Below are 18,357 nucleotides of genomic sequence, written 5' to 3' on the forward strand. Positions count from 1 at the left end.
GTATGACTATATATCTCTACCCGCTTTCTCTTCTCTGCTCCAGATAAGCACATGAAACACACTAGCTGGGAAGGCTGGCATAAAAAGGCAGCGTAAGACCTATTGAAGGTGTTTGTCTCTCTGCCTCTCTATCTCTCAGTCTCTCTCTCCCTCTCATGAAAGAAATGAACTTAAAAAAAAAAGATCTGCCTGCAGCCCACTTCTTTAATTCATCTTCTATCACTGCCACCCTCATCTGCTTCACTAGGATCACATAGGACCTCTGTGCACTAGCTACACCATCTGCCTCAGAGTATTCTTACCCCAAGTCTTTACACATTAGATTGCTTCTTACTATTTTAAGAGGGGGGAATATTTGGAAAAGGAACTGATAAACTAAAAGAAATTTAAGAGAAATAATCCAATTATAATACACAGCCCTTATTTGGTACCTAATTCAAAAATACTGTTTAAATAGAAAGAAATAGGGACCAGCAGTTGGAGTAATGACTATGTAGCTGGACTCCCATGTGGTTGACTGCAGTCCGAGTCCCAGACCCGGTGGCTTAAACTCACTCTGGGTACGGGTGAGTGAGTGTCCAGGATCCTAAAAGGAGAATAGAGGAGAAGGGATTGCAACGTGGCCATCCCCCCAGGGGGTGATTTCTTGCTTTCTGTCTCTCTGTCTCTGTCTTTCTGGCGAGTGCCCACACCCTATAACAAAAATCTCTCCCCCCGAAAATAAATAAATAAATAAATAGAAATAATTTAAACTTTGAAACTTCTATGTTCTAATAATTCAAATGTTTTAGATGAAATTATTTAGGTATAACTCTGCTACGCTTTATGGTGTTTTAAAACAGTCTGTGTCTTTTAGGGACATGTACTGGAACAGTTACGGGTGAATGACATAATGCTGGAAGGTTCACTTCAAAGTAATGTGGAGCAAGAGCAAAGAAAGTGGGTAGGGATGAGGTCAGCAGGTGGCATGGTGGTTATGGGCGCTGGACTTCCACATGGCTGACCACAGTTCAAGTCCCAGACCTGGCGGCTTGCTTTCTTTTTTTTCCCTCTGCCTGCCCCCCTCACTCTGTCCCTCCTGGGTCAAATTTAAATAAATAAAGTTAAATAAAATAATTCTTAAAAAAGGAAAGACAGAAAGAAAGAAAGTGGGTAGGGATATACAGTCATGCACTACATAATGATATTTTAGTCAACAACAAACCGCAATGGTGACCCCATAAAATTACACTGGAGCTAAAAATCTCCTATCACCTGGTGCTGTTGTCGCTATTCTACACTGTAAAGCAAAACATTCACGGTTTTGTGGTGATGCTGGTAGAAACAAACCTGCTGCACTGCCAACCGCATAAAAGCACACATCCTTCAGGAGTATTCCAGAAGAAGGCATTGTTATCATACGGGATGACAGTCCCATGAGGGCTACTGCCCCTGAATGCCTTCCAGTAGGACACGAAATGAAAGTGGAAGGCAGTGACAGTGATGATTCTGATCTGTGTGTGTCTAGGCGACTGTGTGTGTTTGTATCTTAGCTTTTAACTAAAAAGTTATAAATACATCATTTTGAAAATAGAAAAAAGCAGGGCCAGCAGGTGGCATGGCGAGTTAAGGCGCTGGACTCCCACATGGCCAACCATGGTTCATGTCCTAGACCTGGTGGCTTGCTTTCCCATCTTCCCTTTCTCTCTCTCTCTCTCTTTCTCTCTCTCTCTCTCTTTCTCTCTCTCTCTCTCTCTCTCTCTCTCTCTCTCTCTCATCAAATTGAAAAAACAATAATTATTTTTTTTAAATAGGAAAAAAGATAAGCATACAAAGTAAAAAATATTTTTGTATGGCTGTGCGATCTGCTAGTTTATTTGGGGGGTGTAATTTTGCTATAGGGCATGTACACTAGCTAGAGAGAGAAAGAAACACAAAGAGAGTAACAAAGCAGCTCCAGGGGACGACCACACCCCTCCATTCTCCTTTCAGGGTTTTGGGCACACGCGCACACACATATACACAAGCTCCGCATGTTTTTCAAACCACACAGTCAGTCATGTGGGACATAGCTGCCTTAACCATCATGCCCCTGGCTGTTGTTACAACAGAGCCAAAAAGCCAAAAAGAAAAACAAAAAAAAGATTTTTAAGTAAAAAATTACAATAGGCTAAAGTTAATTTTTATTTATCATTATTCTTATTTTTTCACTTGCTATAGGGCACCTGCGTTCATCAGAGAGAGGAGTAAGATGGAGCAAGAAAGTGAGAAAGCAAGCTGCCAGGTCTGGGACTTGAACTGCAACTGGTCATATGGGAGTCTAGTGCTCCAACCACTGCGCCACCTGCTGGCCTAAAGTTGATTTATTAATTAAGAAAGAAACTATAAATTTAGGGCAGCCTGGACTATGGGTAGTTAAAGGCACTGGACTTCCACTTTGGCAACCGTGGTTTGAGTTGCAGACCTGGTGGCTTGAAAAATGATGCAGGAGTATGTGTGTACGTGCCCAAATCCCAAGAGGAGAAGGAAAGAGAAGGGGCTGCAACGTGACCATTCCACCTGGGGGGTGATTTCTCAATTTCCATCTCCCTTTTCTCTGGTGAGTACACACATTTCATGGCAAAAACCTATGGGAAAAAAAAAAAGGAGAAAGAAAATCACGCTGAGGCCGTCTGTGTGTGTGTATACATGGCCAAATCCCAGGAGGAGAATGGAGGAAAAGGGATTGCAGTGTGGCCATCCTCCTTGGGGGACTAATTTCTTTTTCCCTCTCACCGTCTCTCTCTAGTGAGTACACATGCCCTATGGAAAAAAAAAAAAAAAAAAAAAAAAAACTTACCAAAAATAAAAGAAAAACATTTAGTGTAGCCTAAGTATACAGTGTTGACAAAGCCTATAGCAAGCGTGTATAGCAATGTCCTCGGCCTTCACCTTCGCTCACCACTCGCTAACTGGCTCACTCAGAGCACATTCCAGTCCTGCGAGTTCCTTTCATGGTAAGTACCCTATATACATGTACCTTTTTAAAAAATCTTTTATAATTAACTGTACCTGTTCTATGTTCAGATATGTTTATATATATAAATATTCACTATATATTACAACCACCTATAGTAATGTGCTATATAGGCTTGCGGCCTAGGAGCAACAGGCTATACCACAATCTAGATTTGCGTAAGACACTCTGTGATATTCTCACGAGGGTAAAATTGCCCAACGACACGTTTCTTAGAATGTATTCCTAGCATAAAGTGATGCAATCTGTAACTGAAACAAGACTAATCATGAATTGATAATTTTCTGAAGATGAGTGATGAAGGAATGGGGATTCATTAGATCAGTCTCTACCTCTGTAAATGTTTGAAATGTCCTACAATAAAAACTTAATTGAAAGCCAACCAACAGTACCAGCAGTTGACATAATGGTTATGTCACTGGACTCCCACATAGTCGACTGTGGTTAAAGTCCAGGACACACCTGGCACGTGTGTGTGCGTGCCCAAAATCCCAAGAGGAGACTGAAGGAGAAGGAATTGCGGATTTCTCACTTTCTGTCCCTCTGTTTTTCTCTGTCTCTCTGGTAAGCGCACGTGCCCTCTAGCAAAAGTCTCTCTAAATAAGAAAGAAAAGTCAACCAACTACAGAGGCCAGCAGGTGGCATAGTGGTTAAGGTGCTGGACTCCCACATGGCCAGCCACAGTTCAAGTCCTGGACCCAGGGGCTGGAAAATCATGCCAGGTGCATGTGCATGCCCCAAATCCCAAGGGAATAGAGGAGAAAGGATTGCAGTGTGGCCATCTCACTTTCCCTCCATCTGTCTCTGGCAAGTACACATGCCTGTGGGGAAAAAAAAAAAAAAAACAGCGAACCAACTACAACATTATTTTCTTCTTGATATGTAAATACCACTGTGTAGTTTTTAATTACTCATTTCGTGTTGTATATCTCCCACTAACAAATAAGCTCTATAAAGCCAAGGGCCTGGTCTTCTTCACTGCTATTATCCCCATGCCTAGAACAGGTTCAGATGCTTAACATTACTAAATGAATCAACAAATAAAATACCGAGCCTCTTTTAGAGTTTGAAAAGATTTAACTCCACTACGGTCAACAAAGCATCAGAGTGAGAGGGGCCTGCCGTCAGCCAGCAGGGGCTTACCTTCACTTCTATGAAGTCGGGGTTCCCCAGGCACACGAGCTCCGCATAGGCCTGCAGTTCATCTACATTCCACGCCTTCACAAGGGTCAGCCTATAGACAGTGCGCTGTTGCTAAAATGAAGGAAAAGTCAACTTTGTTTTCATCTTGGTTAAAGTCACCTCTTAGGGGGATTCTTAATCTTTTCAAACCATAGAGAACCCAGGTCAGGTGAAACCCAGCAGGAACTGTGCAAACTGAAATTCTATCTTGTAGAATGATGAAAAAAATGTAAAAGATGTGATTAGCTTCTAATTGCCCGTTCGAAGACATAGACACTGGCGTATTTCTTTACTCTCCCCCTCACAAGAGGTAATATTATGTTAGGTATGCAAAAATTTTCTCAAAATATATACACTGAATTAGATACAGTAAGAATAAAATTACCAAATAGATAGAAAATGAATTCAAATAACTTTCAGGCTTTCAGGTAAGCTTTTTTTCTTTTTTATTTTTTTGGAGAGGTTTTTGCTACAGGGTGTGTGTGTACTCGCCAGAAAGACAGAGAGACAGAGACAGAAAGCGAGAAATCACTCCCCAGGGGGGATGGCCACGCCACAATCCCTTCTCCTCCATTCTCCTCTCGGGATCTTGGGCACACATGCACACGCGCCCGGCATGAGTTTAAGCTACCGGGTCCGGCACTCGACCCGCAGTCGACTACATGAGAGTTCAGTGACATAGCCATTACACTAACTGCTGGTCCCTCAGGTAAGTTTTTAATGACAAGAAATGTTTATGCATATCCTCTTTCCTGCTTTCTCATAATTTAATGATCTCTTGGCATTTCTTAATAAAAAAGACACATTTATGGACTGGCGATGTTACCATTTGTTTAACGTATACTCAAAAGAGGTACTGGCTTTCTAAAACATCATTACATAATCATCATTAAAGTCTTTAAAAAATACCCTTGACTTTGTAGCTCTTTTCTAGAACTCAAAACAATGATCAAACATTCAAAGACTTTCTTTAAAAAATTCCAAAACAACATTATTAATAATAGCTTAAAACCTAAAGTGAGGGACCAGCAGTTAGCATAATGGCTATGTCGCTGGCCTCCCACATAGTCGACTGTGGTTCAAGTCCCGGACCAGGTAGCTTAAACTCACGCCGGACACATGTGCGTGCATGCCCAGGATCCTGAGAGGAGAATAGAGGAGAAAGGATTGCGGCGTGACCACCCCCCCTGGGGGGTGATTTCTTGCTTTCTGTCTCTCTGTCTGTCTCTGTCTGTCTGGCGAGTGCACGCGCCCTATAGTGAAAACCTCTCAAAAAAAAAAAAAAAACCTAAAGTGAGATCCCCCTTGAGTGGGAGCAGAACCTGTGACTTGCCCGTAACTAAGGGAACATGGCAAACGTGGTAGGACGTACATGGTTATGTGCACACACATCTGTAGCAAGCTTCCAGGTGATACCCATGCTACCAGATGTCAAACCACAGCCCAAGTAGCAAGACTCAAAATACTTAAGAGAGAAATAAAGTGATATCAACTTCTTCACTTTTGTCTGTTAGAAAGTTTCCATGATCAAGGAAAAAAGAAACACTTAAGATCTTTAATAAAGAAAGCCAAGAGATCTTTAACAAAGAGCATTAGACAGCCACACCATAAAATGGTGTTTTCCAAGCATATTAACTGTTTCAAGAGTTCTTTTAAAAATGCAGAATATAATGCAAGAAAAGAAAGAAATCTTCCAGATTCCCTTTACAGAGCTAGAATTCTTCCAATGCCAAAGCCTAGCAAAAATAGTGAAAAGCTGCAGAGCAATCTCACTTATATATGCAAAGATCTGATAGAAATTTTAGAAAATAAAATTTAGCACTGTGTTAAAAATTCGAGGAATGCACACATGACTCAATATGAAGTGATACACGAGTAATACTATTTGTCATACTAATAGTTCAACCCAGAAAAACTATGTGATCATGTTCACAGAGATTCAAAGACGCCTGTCATCATTGAAGGTCATCACTGATTTTAAAACGAAAGAGACTGAACAAATCAAAAACCACTTGGTAAATTTGAAAATTAAACACAACTTTAATGTAAGAAGTCAATGTCATTCTTAGTGGCTTAAAAAGGCAGAGGAAGTACCAGCAGTTAGCGTCATGGCTATGTCGCTGGACTCCAATGTAGTCGACTGCTGTTCGCGTCCCGGACCCAGTGGCTTAAAACTCATGCTGGGTGCGTGTGCGCGCGTGCCCAAGATCCCGAGAGGAGAATGGAGGAGAAGGGATTGCGGCGTGGCCATCCCCCCTGGGGGGGTGATTTCTCGCTTTCTGTCTCTCTGTCTCTCTCTGTCTGTCTGGCGAGCGCACGCGCCCTATGGCAAAAACCTCTCAAAAAAAAAAAAAGGCAGAGCAATTTCCCTTTAGTCAGACTACCAGAAGAATGGCCGTTCTTATTTTTAAAACCTTTCTTGAAAGCTATAACCAAAACACTAAAGCCAGTATGGGAATTACTGAAGAGTATTAAAAAAATTAGTTGCAAATAATATAACTGGCTTCTTGGAAACCTAAGAGAATCAACTAAAAAATCAGATTAGAAAAATTGTCCAGTTATATGAAAATCAATAGTTGGTGAGTTAAATTTGGACTCTACGGCCAGACTAAATCCCAGACCACATACCTATCTGTTCTCAGTTCCTCCCTATATAAAATAGGAATTGTACACAGGATAAAAAGTGTTAATCAAAATAACACTTAGATCCAAGCCTGGCACCAGTTAAATCATACGAAGAATTAGCTATGATATGCCATCAATGACCAATTACAAAATATAAGATAAAGATTATTCTTTGCTTTTTTTTTTCCTTTTTTTTTTTTTTTTCAAACTTGCTACAGGGCACATGTGCTCACCCACACCACATAACCCTCTCCTTCACTCTCTTCTCAGAATTTTGGGCACTCACACACACTCACCTGGCATGTTTTTAAAGCTGCCAGGTCCAGAACTCAAACAGTGCAGTCAGCCACATGGGATCTAGGTACCTTAACCACCACGCCATCGGCTGGCTCAAGAATATTCTACTTACAATTATAAAATATTAGGTCATCAGAAACATCATGACACATTCTCCTATGTTTTTCTACACAAAAATGTGTCACACCTTTTCCAGTGACCCAATACATCTCTAAGAGACTCAGTGATTAACTTATGAAACATGAAGGAGTGTGACTAAAACAAATTCTCCTGAGAGACGTACAGAAATACTCACCTACATGGAAAGGAAAGCTAAATCATAAATAAGATGCAATTCAAGTGGGAGTTTATAATTCCTTTGAACAAATAAACCAGCAAGGATACCAATAATAGAAACAATAGGGAGAATAAGGAATTAGTCAGCACTTACTACGTGCCAGCTGTTGCTACAAAATGCTTTGTATCTTAGCAAAGATTCTAACATTTGTGTGGTCTTTACAACAAATCTTACAAAATAGATTTGATGGGAACCAGCAGTTAGCGTAATGGCTATGTCACTGGACTCCCACGTAGTCGACTGCGGTTTGCGTCTCAGACCCGGTAGCTTAAATCTCACGCCGGGTGCGTGTGCGTGCGTGCCCAAGATCCTGAGAGGAGAATGAAGGAGAAGGGATTGCGGCGTGGCCATCCCCTCTGGGGGTGATTTCTCACTTTCTGTCTCTATGTCTCTCTCTGTCTGGCGAGCGCACGCACCCTATAGCAAAAACCTCTCCAAAAAAAAAAAAGAGAAATAGATTTGATAATTATCTCTTTTATAGTTTTTTTTTAGAATTCTTTTATTTAATTTATTTATAAGTTATTATTTTTTTCAATTTGACCACAGAGAGACAGAGAAAGGGAGGGAGAGTGAGAAGACAAACTGCCAGATCTAGTTGGCCATGCGGGAGTCCAGCACCTTAACTACCACGCCACCTGCTGGCCCTAACAATTATCTTTACAGATACAAAACTGAGGCCAAGAGCTGTCAGGTAAATTGCCCAAAGTCGCACAGCTGGAAAGCAGCAAGCTGGGATACAAACCCAGGTAGTGGGAATTTTAGAATAGGCTCTCTCTCACTTTACTAAACCTTTTTAAACTGGAAGATAAAAAACATGAAGAGAAAAATGAAAACAAAACATGAACGTATTATTCAAAGGATTATCAGAAAATACCTAGCACTCAGACCCCCCTACTTTTCCTCCCAGTCACTATCCACTTCCTTCACCCTAAAGATAACTAATATCTTGACTTCATAGTTTAGTTTTCAGCCTATGTTTGAAATTTATAAAAATGGAATCATATACTATTTTGTGTATGGCTTTTATTACTTGACACCGTGTTTATAAAAGTCATCTGTGTTGCTGCATGTTGAAGTATGTTCATTTTCTTTGTTATCTAGTACTTCAATGCATGAATATAAAACAATTCCCTATTGGTAGGCATTTAGATTGTTCCCATGTAGTGGCTATCATGAAAAAATTCTGTTATCTCTTTTAACACAAGAGTTTAGTTTTACCTATTTAAGGAGATTATATAAAATGCTACTGTGACATGCGTTCTTTTATGTCTTGATTTTTTTCAATATATTCAATGTTTGTAAGATTCATTTATACTATTTTAACATAGTTTGTTAAATTTCTATCTTTTTACATTTTTTTTAAGAATTATTTTATTTAACTTTATGTAGTTAGTTTAATTTGACCAGAGAAGGACAGAGTGAGAGAGAAAGAAAGTGAGAAAGTGAGCCACCAATCCAAGGCTCAAACCGCAGTCAGCCATGTGGGAGTCCAGCCTCCTTAACCACCATGTCACCTGCTGGCTCCAAGTAACATTTCTATTGCCATATGGCGTGGATTATACAGTTGACTGTGGAGAGTGGCCAATCTGAGAAAACATGGTGACCTTAAGATGCATACAGAAAGTCTTCTGTGCGTTTCATTAGCAATGGCTATGAGAGCATTTGCATATGAAAACGCTATCTGCCTGTTGCTGGTTATCTTCCTGTTGCTGTAGATACCTGATACCTGATATCCAATACTGTAGGGCAGCAGAGGCTAAAGGAAGCCACATGTTTATCAGATTTTGCCCCAAAAAGATGAGAGAAATAACATGGTGCCAGTTCCTTTTGCATCTTCAGACAACTTACATCCTAAAGCAACTGGCTTTGCATTCTATTTCCTCTTCCCCCATTTTCTGCCTTTTAAAAGAATAAACCTGAGGCAGGTTCCTGGTCACAACTTCTCTATCAGATAAGTTGGGCCCACCAGACCCTCCTCACTTTTCTATATTTGTGTGTGTCTTTGTGTGTTTGTTGTTAGGTTTATTTCTGATCCACAGCCTTCTCCACTCAGAAAAACATGTTTAGCTGAGCAGGTCCCGGCAGCCAGAGAGAGACGGTGAGAGGGAAAGTGAGAAATCACCCTACAAAAATGGCCACACTCCAATCCCTTCTTCTCCATTCTCCTCCTGGGATTTTGGGCGTGCAGGAACACATGCCTGGAATGATTTTCAAGCTGCCAGGTTCACAGCTTGAACTGAGGTCAGCCATGTGGGAGTCTAGTGCAGTAACGACTACACCACCTGCTGCTGGCCCCTAGTACATTCCATTTTTTTCTCTATTTTAAAATTTTATAATTATCATAATCTTGTTTATATTACATTGATTCACATGTATCTTTACAGTGTATTACAATTTTTTTTCCAGAAGGAATACCATGCATTTCAGTCAAGACAAAGACATTACTACCCACATCATTATCATCAAATAGAGTTTCATCATTTTTTCCAGATTATTATTATTTTTTATTCTCATTATTTTTTAAACATCCAATCACTACATATCATTTTGCTTGCAAAAAGAATTTACCCAACATGAAATACTTCTCAGACCATCCAGTTGAGAATACTACATGTTACCATCAACAGGTAATAAACCATTTCTGTATCCCATTAATGTCATGCCTCTCCATTTATTCTCTTGCTATCCTCTATACTCTTCCCTTCTCCTGCCCTGTTCCACACTGTCTTCAGCATCCCTATTTTCACTGCTTTTATGCCCTTCAATATTTTGATCTCTACCATAAAGTGCGGATAATCAGTATAGTACATTCCATTATAGCATTCTTTTCTGTCATGATTAGTGCTTCTTGTGTCTTTTTTTTCCCCCCCACTTTGTCATAGGGCACATGCACTCCCCAGAGAGTAACAGAAAGAAAAAGAGAGAGAAAGTATCCCCTGGGGGAGGCAGCCAAGCCACAGTCCCTTCTCTCATTTCTCCTCTCGGAATTTTGGACACACACACTCACACACCCCATGTGTTTCTCAAGCCATCAGATCTGAGACTCTAATCGCACAGTCGGCCAACTCCAACCTCCTCTAGCCAGCCTGTCCCACATGAGGAGTTGGGCACATGGAGAGGAGCTGAGAAGCACTCATGAAGCTCACAGTTCAGGAGTCTAACTCTACAAAAGATTGAAACTAATTTTGAGGCCTCTCCCACACATTAACCCTACAATAATGAAAAGCTCATTTGCTGCTGCAGTTCTTTTCTACCAGTTTATCAAGTATTCTTCCAACAAAACATTGGAAGGCTTGAGGCTGCAGGGGAAACTCAGGCTTGGTTCCTGACTCAACCTAAATATATCTATTTAGATCTACACCCCTGGTCTTAAGTGAACTGAGAGGCCGGGCCAGGCGTATGGCAACATGGCAAGACCCCATCAAAAATACCTATCTTTTTCTGTCTTTCATGCACATGCACTCTTTCTCTCATTAAACACACACACACACACACACACACACACACACACACACACAAAGGCATACTAAAACACACAGTTTGAAAAGACTGAACATGTATCAGAACCAAAGTCCGATACAGCAGGAAGTTGGAAATACTAGAACAGGTATTTTTTCTTCTTTAGGTTTTTTTTTTGTTTTTTTTGTTTGTTTTTTTGTTTTGTTTTGTTTTTTTCTTCTTTAGGTTTTTGACAGAGGGTATGTGCACTGGCTGGAGAGGCACAGAAACAGACAAGAGGGAGAAAGTGAGAAGTCACCCACCCAGTGGGGATGACCATGCCACAATCCCTTCTCCTCCTCTAGGGATTTTGAGCTAGAATGCACACGTGCCCAGTATGATTTTCAAGTCACCTAATCTAGGACTTGAACTGCAGTCAGTCACATGGAATACACGCCTTAACTACCACACCATCTGCTGGCTCCTAGACCAGTACATTTTTAAAGCTATGATCAACATGCTAGGAGTTTTAAAAAAAAAGTAGAAAATATTTTAAAAGAAAAATGGCTACTATAAGCTGAGAGAGCAAAATTCTAAGAAATAATCAAAAAATAAAAAGAAATGCTACATTTCAAAAACACTGTAACAGGAGCCAGCCTGCGGCATGGTGGTTGAGGTAGCCGGATCTTACATGGTCAGCAGCATGGTTTGAGTCTCGGACCTGGCAGCTTGCAAAACACTTGGACACATGTGCCTATATGCTCAAAATCCCAAAGAGAGGGGAAAAAATGGACAAGGGATTACCCATGAAACGTTCATTCTCTCTCTCTCTCCCTCTCGCTCGCTCTTTTTCTCTCGCTCCAGTGAGTGTATGTACCCTCTAGAAGGAAAAAAGGAAGGGAAAAAAAATGACCAAAAGTGAAGAATGCTTTTGACATACTCATTAGTAAAGTAGCCAAAGCTGAGGAAAGACTCTCCTGAGTGTGAAGTTATCTCAACAGAACCTTCCAAACTGATAAGCAACGAGAAAAAAGACTGAAGTATACAAGAGAATACCCAGCAACTCTAGGAAAACTAAAAAGATGAAATGAAAATTATAAAAGGAAGAGAGACAAGATGAACAGAATCAATATTTTTATGAATAATGACACAATATTAGATATTCTGATACCAAACAACATATCTAGGGCGCTCAGAGAACACTAACAAGACTAAATGTTAAAAGAACCAAACCTAGGTATACCATATTCAAACTTCGGAAATTCAAAGATGAAGAAATCATCCTGAAACAAGCCAGAGGAAAAGAACACCTTACCTTTATAGAGGAGCAAAAATAAGAATTACACCCAACATCTTGGGAACCATGCGAACAAAGAATGAGTGGAACGCTGAGAGAAATACATCATCATCTAGAATTCTGTACCCTACGAAAACATCCTACAAAACTAAAGAAGAGACACTTTCTCATACAAACAGAAATTGAAGGATTGTATCGCCTGCTAAGCTCCCTTACCAAAAAAAATGATGAAGTCAGAAACATGGATGTATATAAAGAAAGAACATCTGAGAATGAATAAGTGAAGATAAAATAAAAACATGTACCTTTCATATTCTTAATTGACTTAACAGATAACAGTTTGTATAAAACAGTAATAGCAACAACATACTTGATTATGTACATGTATGTACACATAGATACATGTTTATATGTATGCTCATATATAAGCAAAATAATGACAGCAATGCTACAAGAGACAAGAGGGAGGAACTAAGAATATTTTGCCGCTATGAGGTATTTGCACTACCTGTATAGTTTTTTGAAAGTAGACTTAGATTAGTTGTAAATGTGCACTGCAAACTCTAGAGCAACTGCTAAAATAAGTCTTAAAAAGCAGTATAAATGATATAAGAGAAAAAAATCACATAAAATGCTCAATAAAAACTGCAAAAGACATAAAAAGTGTAAAAGACAAAAAATGAGAATAAAGAATAAGAGCAACAAGTAGACAACAATAACAAATATAGTAGATATTAATCCAGAATCAATCATCATCTTAAATGCCAATGATTAAATATACCAACTAAAAGACAGATTGTCTGAGAAGTTATAAAAACAAAAAAGGACTCAATTATAAGCTGTCTACAAGAAATCTACTTTAAATACGGACACATAAAAATCAAAAGAAAACAGATGGAGAAAGAGACAGTACAATGGTAACACTGATCAAAAGAAAGCACAAGTCCCTTTTTTAACAGAGCAAATATCAGAGCAGGAAAGTTATCAGAGATAAAATTACATAATGATAAAAGAGTTAATACTCCGAGAAGACATCACAATCCTTAATGTGTAGGTAACTACCACAGTGCCAAAATATATAAGGTGAAAGCTGATAGAAATGCAAGGAAAAATAAATGAATCAACAGTAAAATTGAAGACTTCAACACCCATCTATAAAAAAATAGATCCAGCAGGTAGAAAATCAGTAAGGACACAGTTAAACACAAGAACACCATTAATCAATTGGATATAATTGACATTTATGGACTACTTTTCCAGAAGCAGAATATAAATTCTTTTTTTTTGGAGAGGTTTTTGCTATAAGGTGCATGCACTCACTGGAGAGACAGAGACAAAAAGCGAGAAATCACCGCCTCAGGGGAGACAGTCACGCAGAAGTCCCTCCTTTCCAGTCTCTTGGGGTTTTAGGTGCACATATGCCCAGCATGAGTTTCAAGTCATTAGATCCAGGACTCAAACTGCAGTTGATCATGTGGGAGTCCAGTGCCTTAACGACTACGCCACCTGCTGGCCCTCAGAATACATATTCTTAAATTCGCATGAACATTCACCAAGACAGATCACATTACAGGCCATAAAACACACTTTAACACGCTTAAAAGAACATAAAGCATACAAAGTCTATACTCATAGCACAATGGAAATAAACTACAAATCAATAACACAAAGACAAGTGGGAAATTCCAAACACACTTGGAAATCAAACAATATACTTTAACACGACACATTGGTGAAAAACGAAATATCAAGAGAAACTTTTAATTTTGTACTACCTAAAATGAAAATACAACTTACTGGGTCAGCCTGTGGCCAAGCGGTTAAGGCAGCTGATCCCAAAGGAATGACTACACAGTTTGAGCCCTGGACTCAGCAGCTTGAAAAACATACTAGGCAAATGTGTGTCCATGTCCAAAATCCCAAAAAGAAGAAGAACTGGAGGAGGGGGAATTGTGGTGTGACCATTACCCATTGAGGGTGCTTTCTCCCTTTCCTTCTCTCTCATTCATATATATGTATATATGTGTATATAATATATATTATATATATGCTCCCTAATGGGTGTGTGTGTGCACGTGTGGATGGATGGATGGATGAACAGATAGATGGATGGATAGATAGATGAAGTCTCCAGTGGGCACCTGTGCCCTCTAGAAATTTTAAAAAAGAAAAGAAAGAAAATACAACCTACCATAAATAAATTTCTAGAAACACAAATGCCAAAAATGACTCAAGAAGAAATGGAAAATCTGAACAGACATATAATAAATCAAGAGACTGAACAGTAACCAAAAAACTTCCAACAAAGAAAATCTCATGAACAGATGGCTTCATTGCAAAACATTTTAGGAGGAATGATTTCAAATTCTTCTAAAATTCAGAAAAGGAAATCCTTTATAAGTCCATTTTGGAGGCAGCATTATCTTTATATCAAAACCAGACAAAGACATCACAAGAAATACACTGCACACATGTCTCTTCAGATATAGACATCCTCAAAAAATAATCAAACCAAATCTATCACCACATTAAAAAATTATATATTACTACCAAGTGGGATTTACCACAAGTTTTATGCAACATTGTCATCAGATGTCAAAGACACTAAAACCTAAAAAGTAAAATACATTACATGCTTACAAAAACAATCTGTATATACTTACGACAAAAAGAAAGAATGAAAAGTGCTAGAAGGAAGCATTCAAATTTGAAAAAGTCTTTACGTGTTATATACAGAAGTATTCCTGGACAGAATGATATTATGTCTTTGATGGGATTTAAAATATTTCAATGCCTACACCACATCCAAAAGTAAAGAGATAAATGAAACATCTCTTGGAATGCTGATAGTTATCAAAGCTAAAATGATGGCTAGAAGGAATTTATTATATCATCCTCTCTTCTCATGGCATTTAAAAAAATCCATAATAAGGAATTTAAAATGTACAGTTATGAGTAAGAATTTGGTTGCTTCTATTCAGGCACCTTCCAGAACTCTGGATGAGGTTATTATATGCCAGGACTACAGCTCTCAAGTTCAGTGATTTGTCTTGACAGTGGCAATTCAAGAAGAACTTTAGTTGAAGCTATGTCAAAACAAGATAAAATGGTCTCCTAAAATATGGATACTGACTTACTAGTAATCAAAGAAATGTAAATTGAAGCACTAATGAGGTACCATTTCGGCTTATCAAATTGGTGAAGATTTTTTTTTTTTTTAAATAGCAATATCAATGCTGCCTAGAGTTTAGCAAGACAGGCTTATTCATTGATAGTGGGAGTATAATTCAGTACAAACAGTCTGGGAAGTAACATGGCAACATGATTAAAGAACTTGCAAAAAATATTCAGATCTGTTGATCCAGCAACTGCATTTCTTTAGCTATAGAAATGACAAAAATTGTAGACAAATACTGATGAATAACAATACGCATTCAGCTTTATTTATAATAATGAGATAATATGAATTCTCAAGATGTTCAATCCCAAGCAATAGCTATGTGTGCGTGTGTGCCCAAAATGCCAAGAGAAAAGGGGAGGAGAAAGGATGGCAGCATAGTCATCCCCCATGGGGGGTGATTTCTTTCTTTCTCTCTCCCTTGCACACTTACACACAAGTGCATGCACCCTATAGCAAACAAACGAACAAAAACTCCCACACATGCACACACACACACAAAAAAAAGATTTTAAAAAACAGGGGTAATTATATGTTATAATGTTGGAATTTTTTTAGAGATTTTTTGCTATAGGGCATGTGCGCTTGACTGGCAGAGAGACAGAGAGAAATCAACCCCCAGGGCAGATGGCCACACCACAGTCCCTTCCCCTCCATTCTCCTTTCGGGATCGTGGGCACACACGCACACACCCAGCCTGAGTTTGAAGCCACCAGGGCCAGGCCTTGAACTGCAGTCAACTACATGAGTCCAGTGACATAACCATTTTGCCATCTGCTGGCCCCAACAATGTTGAAATTTTTAGTTTATTTACTTCTTCCATGAGAGAAACTGAGAGAGAGACAGAAAGGAAGAAAGATAGGCACCTCCAATAGACACTCTACTCCCCAGTACACCTCAGTTCATGTCACAGATGCACATATCCAAAGTGTTCCTAGAGATCCCAGGACACAAAATTAAGACCTTTCTCATATGGGTCCAGTGTATAACCACTGACCCACATTCTGCCCATAACACTGGACTTTTTAAAACAAAATTGCACATAAAACATGGTATTAATGACAAATATAAACGCATGGAAGATGAAGGGCTTAGAAGGAAATACAATCGGGAACCAGCAGTTAGCATAACAGCTATGTCGCTGGACTCCCACGTAGTCGACCGCGGTTCGTGTCCCGGATCCGGTGGCTTAGAACTCATGCCGGGCGCGTGTGCGTGCATGCCCAAGATCCCGAGAGGAGAATGGAGGAGAAGGGATTGCGGTGTGACCCTCCCTTCTAGGGGGTGATTTCTCGCTTTCTGTCTCTATGTCTCTCTCTGTCTGGCGAGCGCATGCGCCCTATAGCGAAAACCTCCCCCCCCCCAAAAAAAGAAGGAAATACAATGTTAATTGTAGGATCAGAAAATGTACCTGCATGCACACACACTTTTAAAAACTGTGTGAATGTGCTATTTTAAAGAACACACTCTTTTTAATAGCAATGACTCTTAAGAAACTGGATCAGCTTAACAGCCTCTTGATGTGTCTGATCTTAAGTTCCTTAAACAAATTCTTCTGCTCAAAAGACCAAAAACTTGGTAAAGAGAGTAGGAAATACTTGCCCTAGGTTCAGCAAAATCTGAAAGAATATGCATATCAGCTGGAATTTGACACAGGTTGGCCAGCATCTGAACAGTCATAAACTTCTAGAAGTTTTTTTAAAATAAAAAATAGAAGAGAGTGATACTCTCCTGGCAATTTAGGAAGCAGAAAGGTTAACCAGCTTTATCCATTTATGGGGTCGTCAGGAAAGTCACGGTGCATTTTTACATAGAAAAATACTTTTTGACTTTCCCGATGACTAATAATTTTCATCTTTCATATCATCTATTGTGAAAGAATTCCTTTCCTGTGTGAAGGAATAAGAGGAGGATGAAATCACAAAAAAAAAAAAAAAGAGAGAGAGAGAGGTGAATAAGAAAGCGGAGAAGTGCGAAGTGCAAGATGCAAAGACAAAAGAGGCTAAGAGCACCAGCAGTGGGATGCGATAAGGAGGGATTACAAGCAAAGTCACTGTACAATAGCAGACATAAAATTCCCACTAAAGATTAAAAAATATATATTTGTACCTCAGAAAAATCTAATGAGTAATACAGAGCAGTGTTTCCCCATCTTTGGAAGTCTGGAGAAATTAGTAGGGGGTCTTCTATGGGCATTTTGAGCAGGTCAGTTCTCCATGTCCAGAGAACCATTAATACAGAAATATGCAACATGGGAATGTACAGAAAGGGTCAAAGAAATGAGAAGATTCAAAGATAGCAGGTTTAATAAGACAGAGAGAATGTAAAGAGCTAAGAAAAAAAACAAGAATAGCTAAAAGAGAATAAATAGGTTTTTAGAGGAAGAAAGGTCCAACTACAAAGTCATAAGGAAAAGTCTGTATATTTTCCACTTGGGAAATCTATCTGAAAAATCTTAGATCACTACCACAAGGTGATCAGGAGAGGAACGTTATCTGCAGAATAGTAAATAAAGTCCATAAAAATTGGCAAGTAGAAAATCAGCTACACTAGATGCTAACACAGATTTCGATCATTTAAAGCAACCGTATCAATTTGGCTGTCCAAGGATACTGGCAAAAAAATCTCTGTTCCTGCCACCAAAGTGTATCCATCATTCCTGGAGCAGATACAAATAAATAGAAACGGCTGGACCAGAGGCATGTCAAAGACAGGGTATGAGAAGGATATCTCAATATAGCCAAACACATTTCACAAAAGTACCATGAAAAGTAAATTTGAAAGTAATAATCAAAAACCATACATCCCTATAAGCAGTAATATACCCTACAGCAGATCTAGTTTTCCAAAAATGTTACTTGTACCAATCCATGTGTGCAAGTCCCAATTATTACAGTAAAGACGCCATTCCTCTGGAATTAAATGTTCAAATGCAAAAACTCTGTAGTCCAGGAATATTTAGATTATTTTTCTTTTTTTTAAAGAGAGGTTTTTGCTATAGGGCATGT

At 39.1% G+C, this 18,357-nt stretch overlaps 1 protein-coding gene across 1 annotated transcript in view; it reads right to left on the reverse strand.

The window, feature by feature from the left end:
* LOC102485198 (S-adenosyl-L-methionine-dependent tRNA 4-demethylwyosine synthase) overlaps nt 1-18,357 on the reverse strand; it is a 169,297-nt gene that overhangs the window by 32,275 nt on the left and 118,665 nt on the right. Inside the window, exon 14 of the mRNA XM_006155033.3 lies at nt 4,139-4,249. Within this exon, the coding sequence (XP_006155095.2) occupies nt 4,139-4,249 (111 nt within the window). The remainder of the gene's footprint in view (nt 1-4,138; nt 4,250-18,357) is intronic.

This window comes from Tupaia chinensis, unplaced genomic scaffold (assembly GCF_000334495.1).
Source record: "Tupaia chinensis unplaced genomic scaffold, TupChi_1.0 Scaffold000429_1, whole genome shotgun sequence".
Taxonomy (NCBI): Eukaryota; Metazoa; Chordata; class Mammalia; order Scandentia; family Tupaiidae; genus Tupaia; species Tupaia belangeri.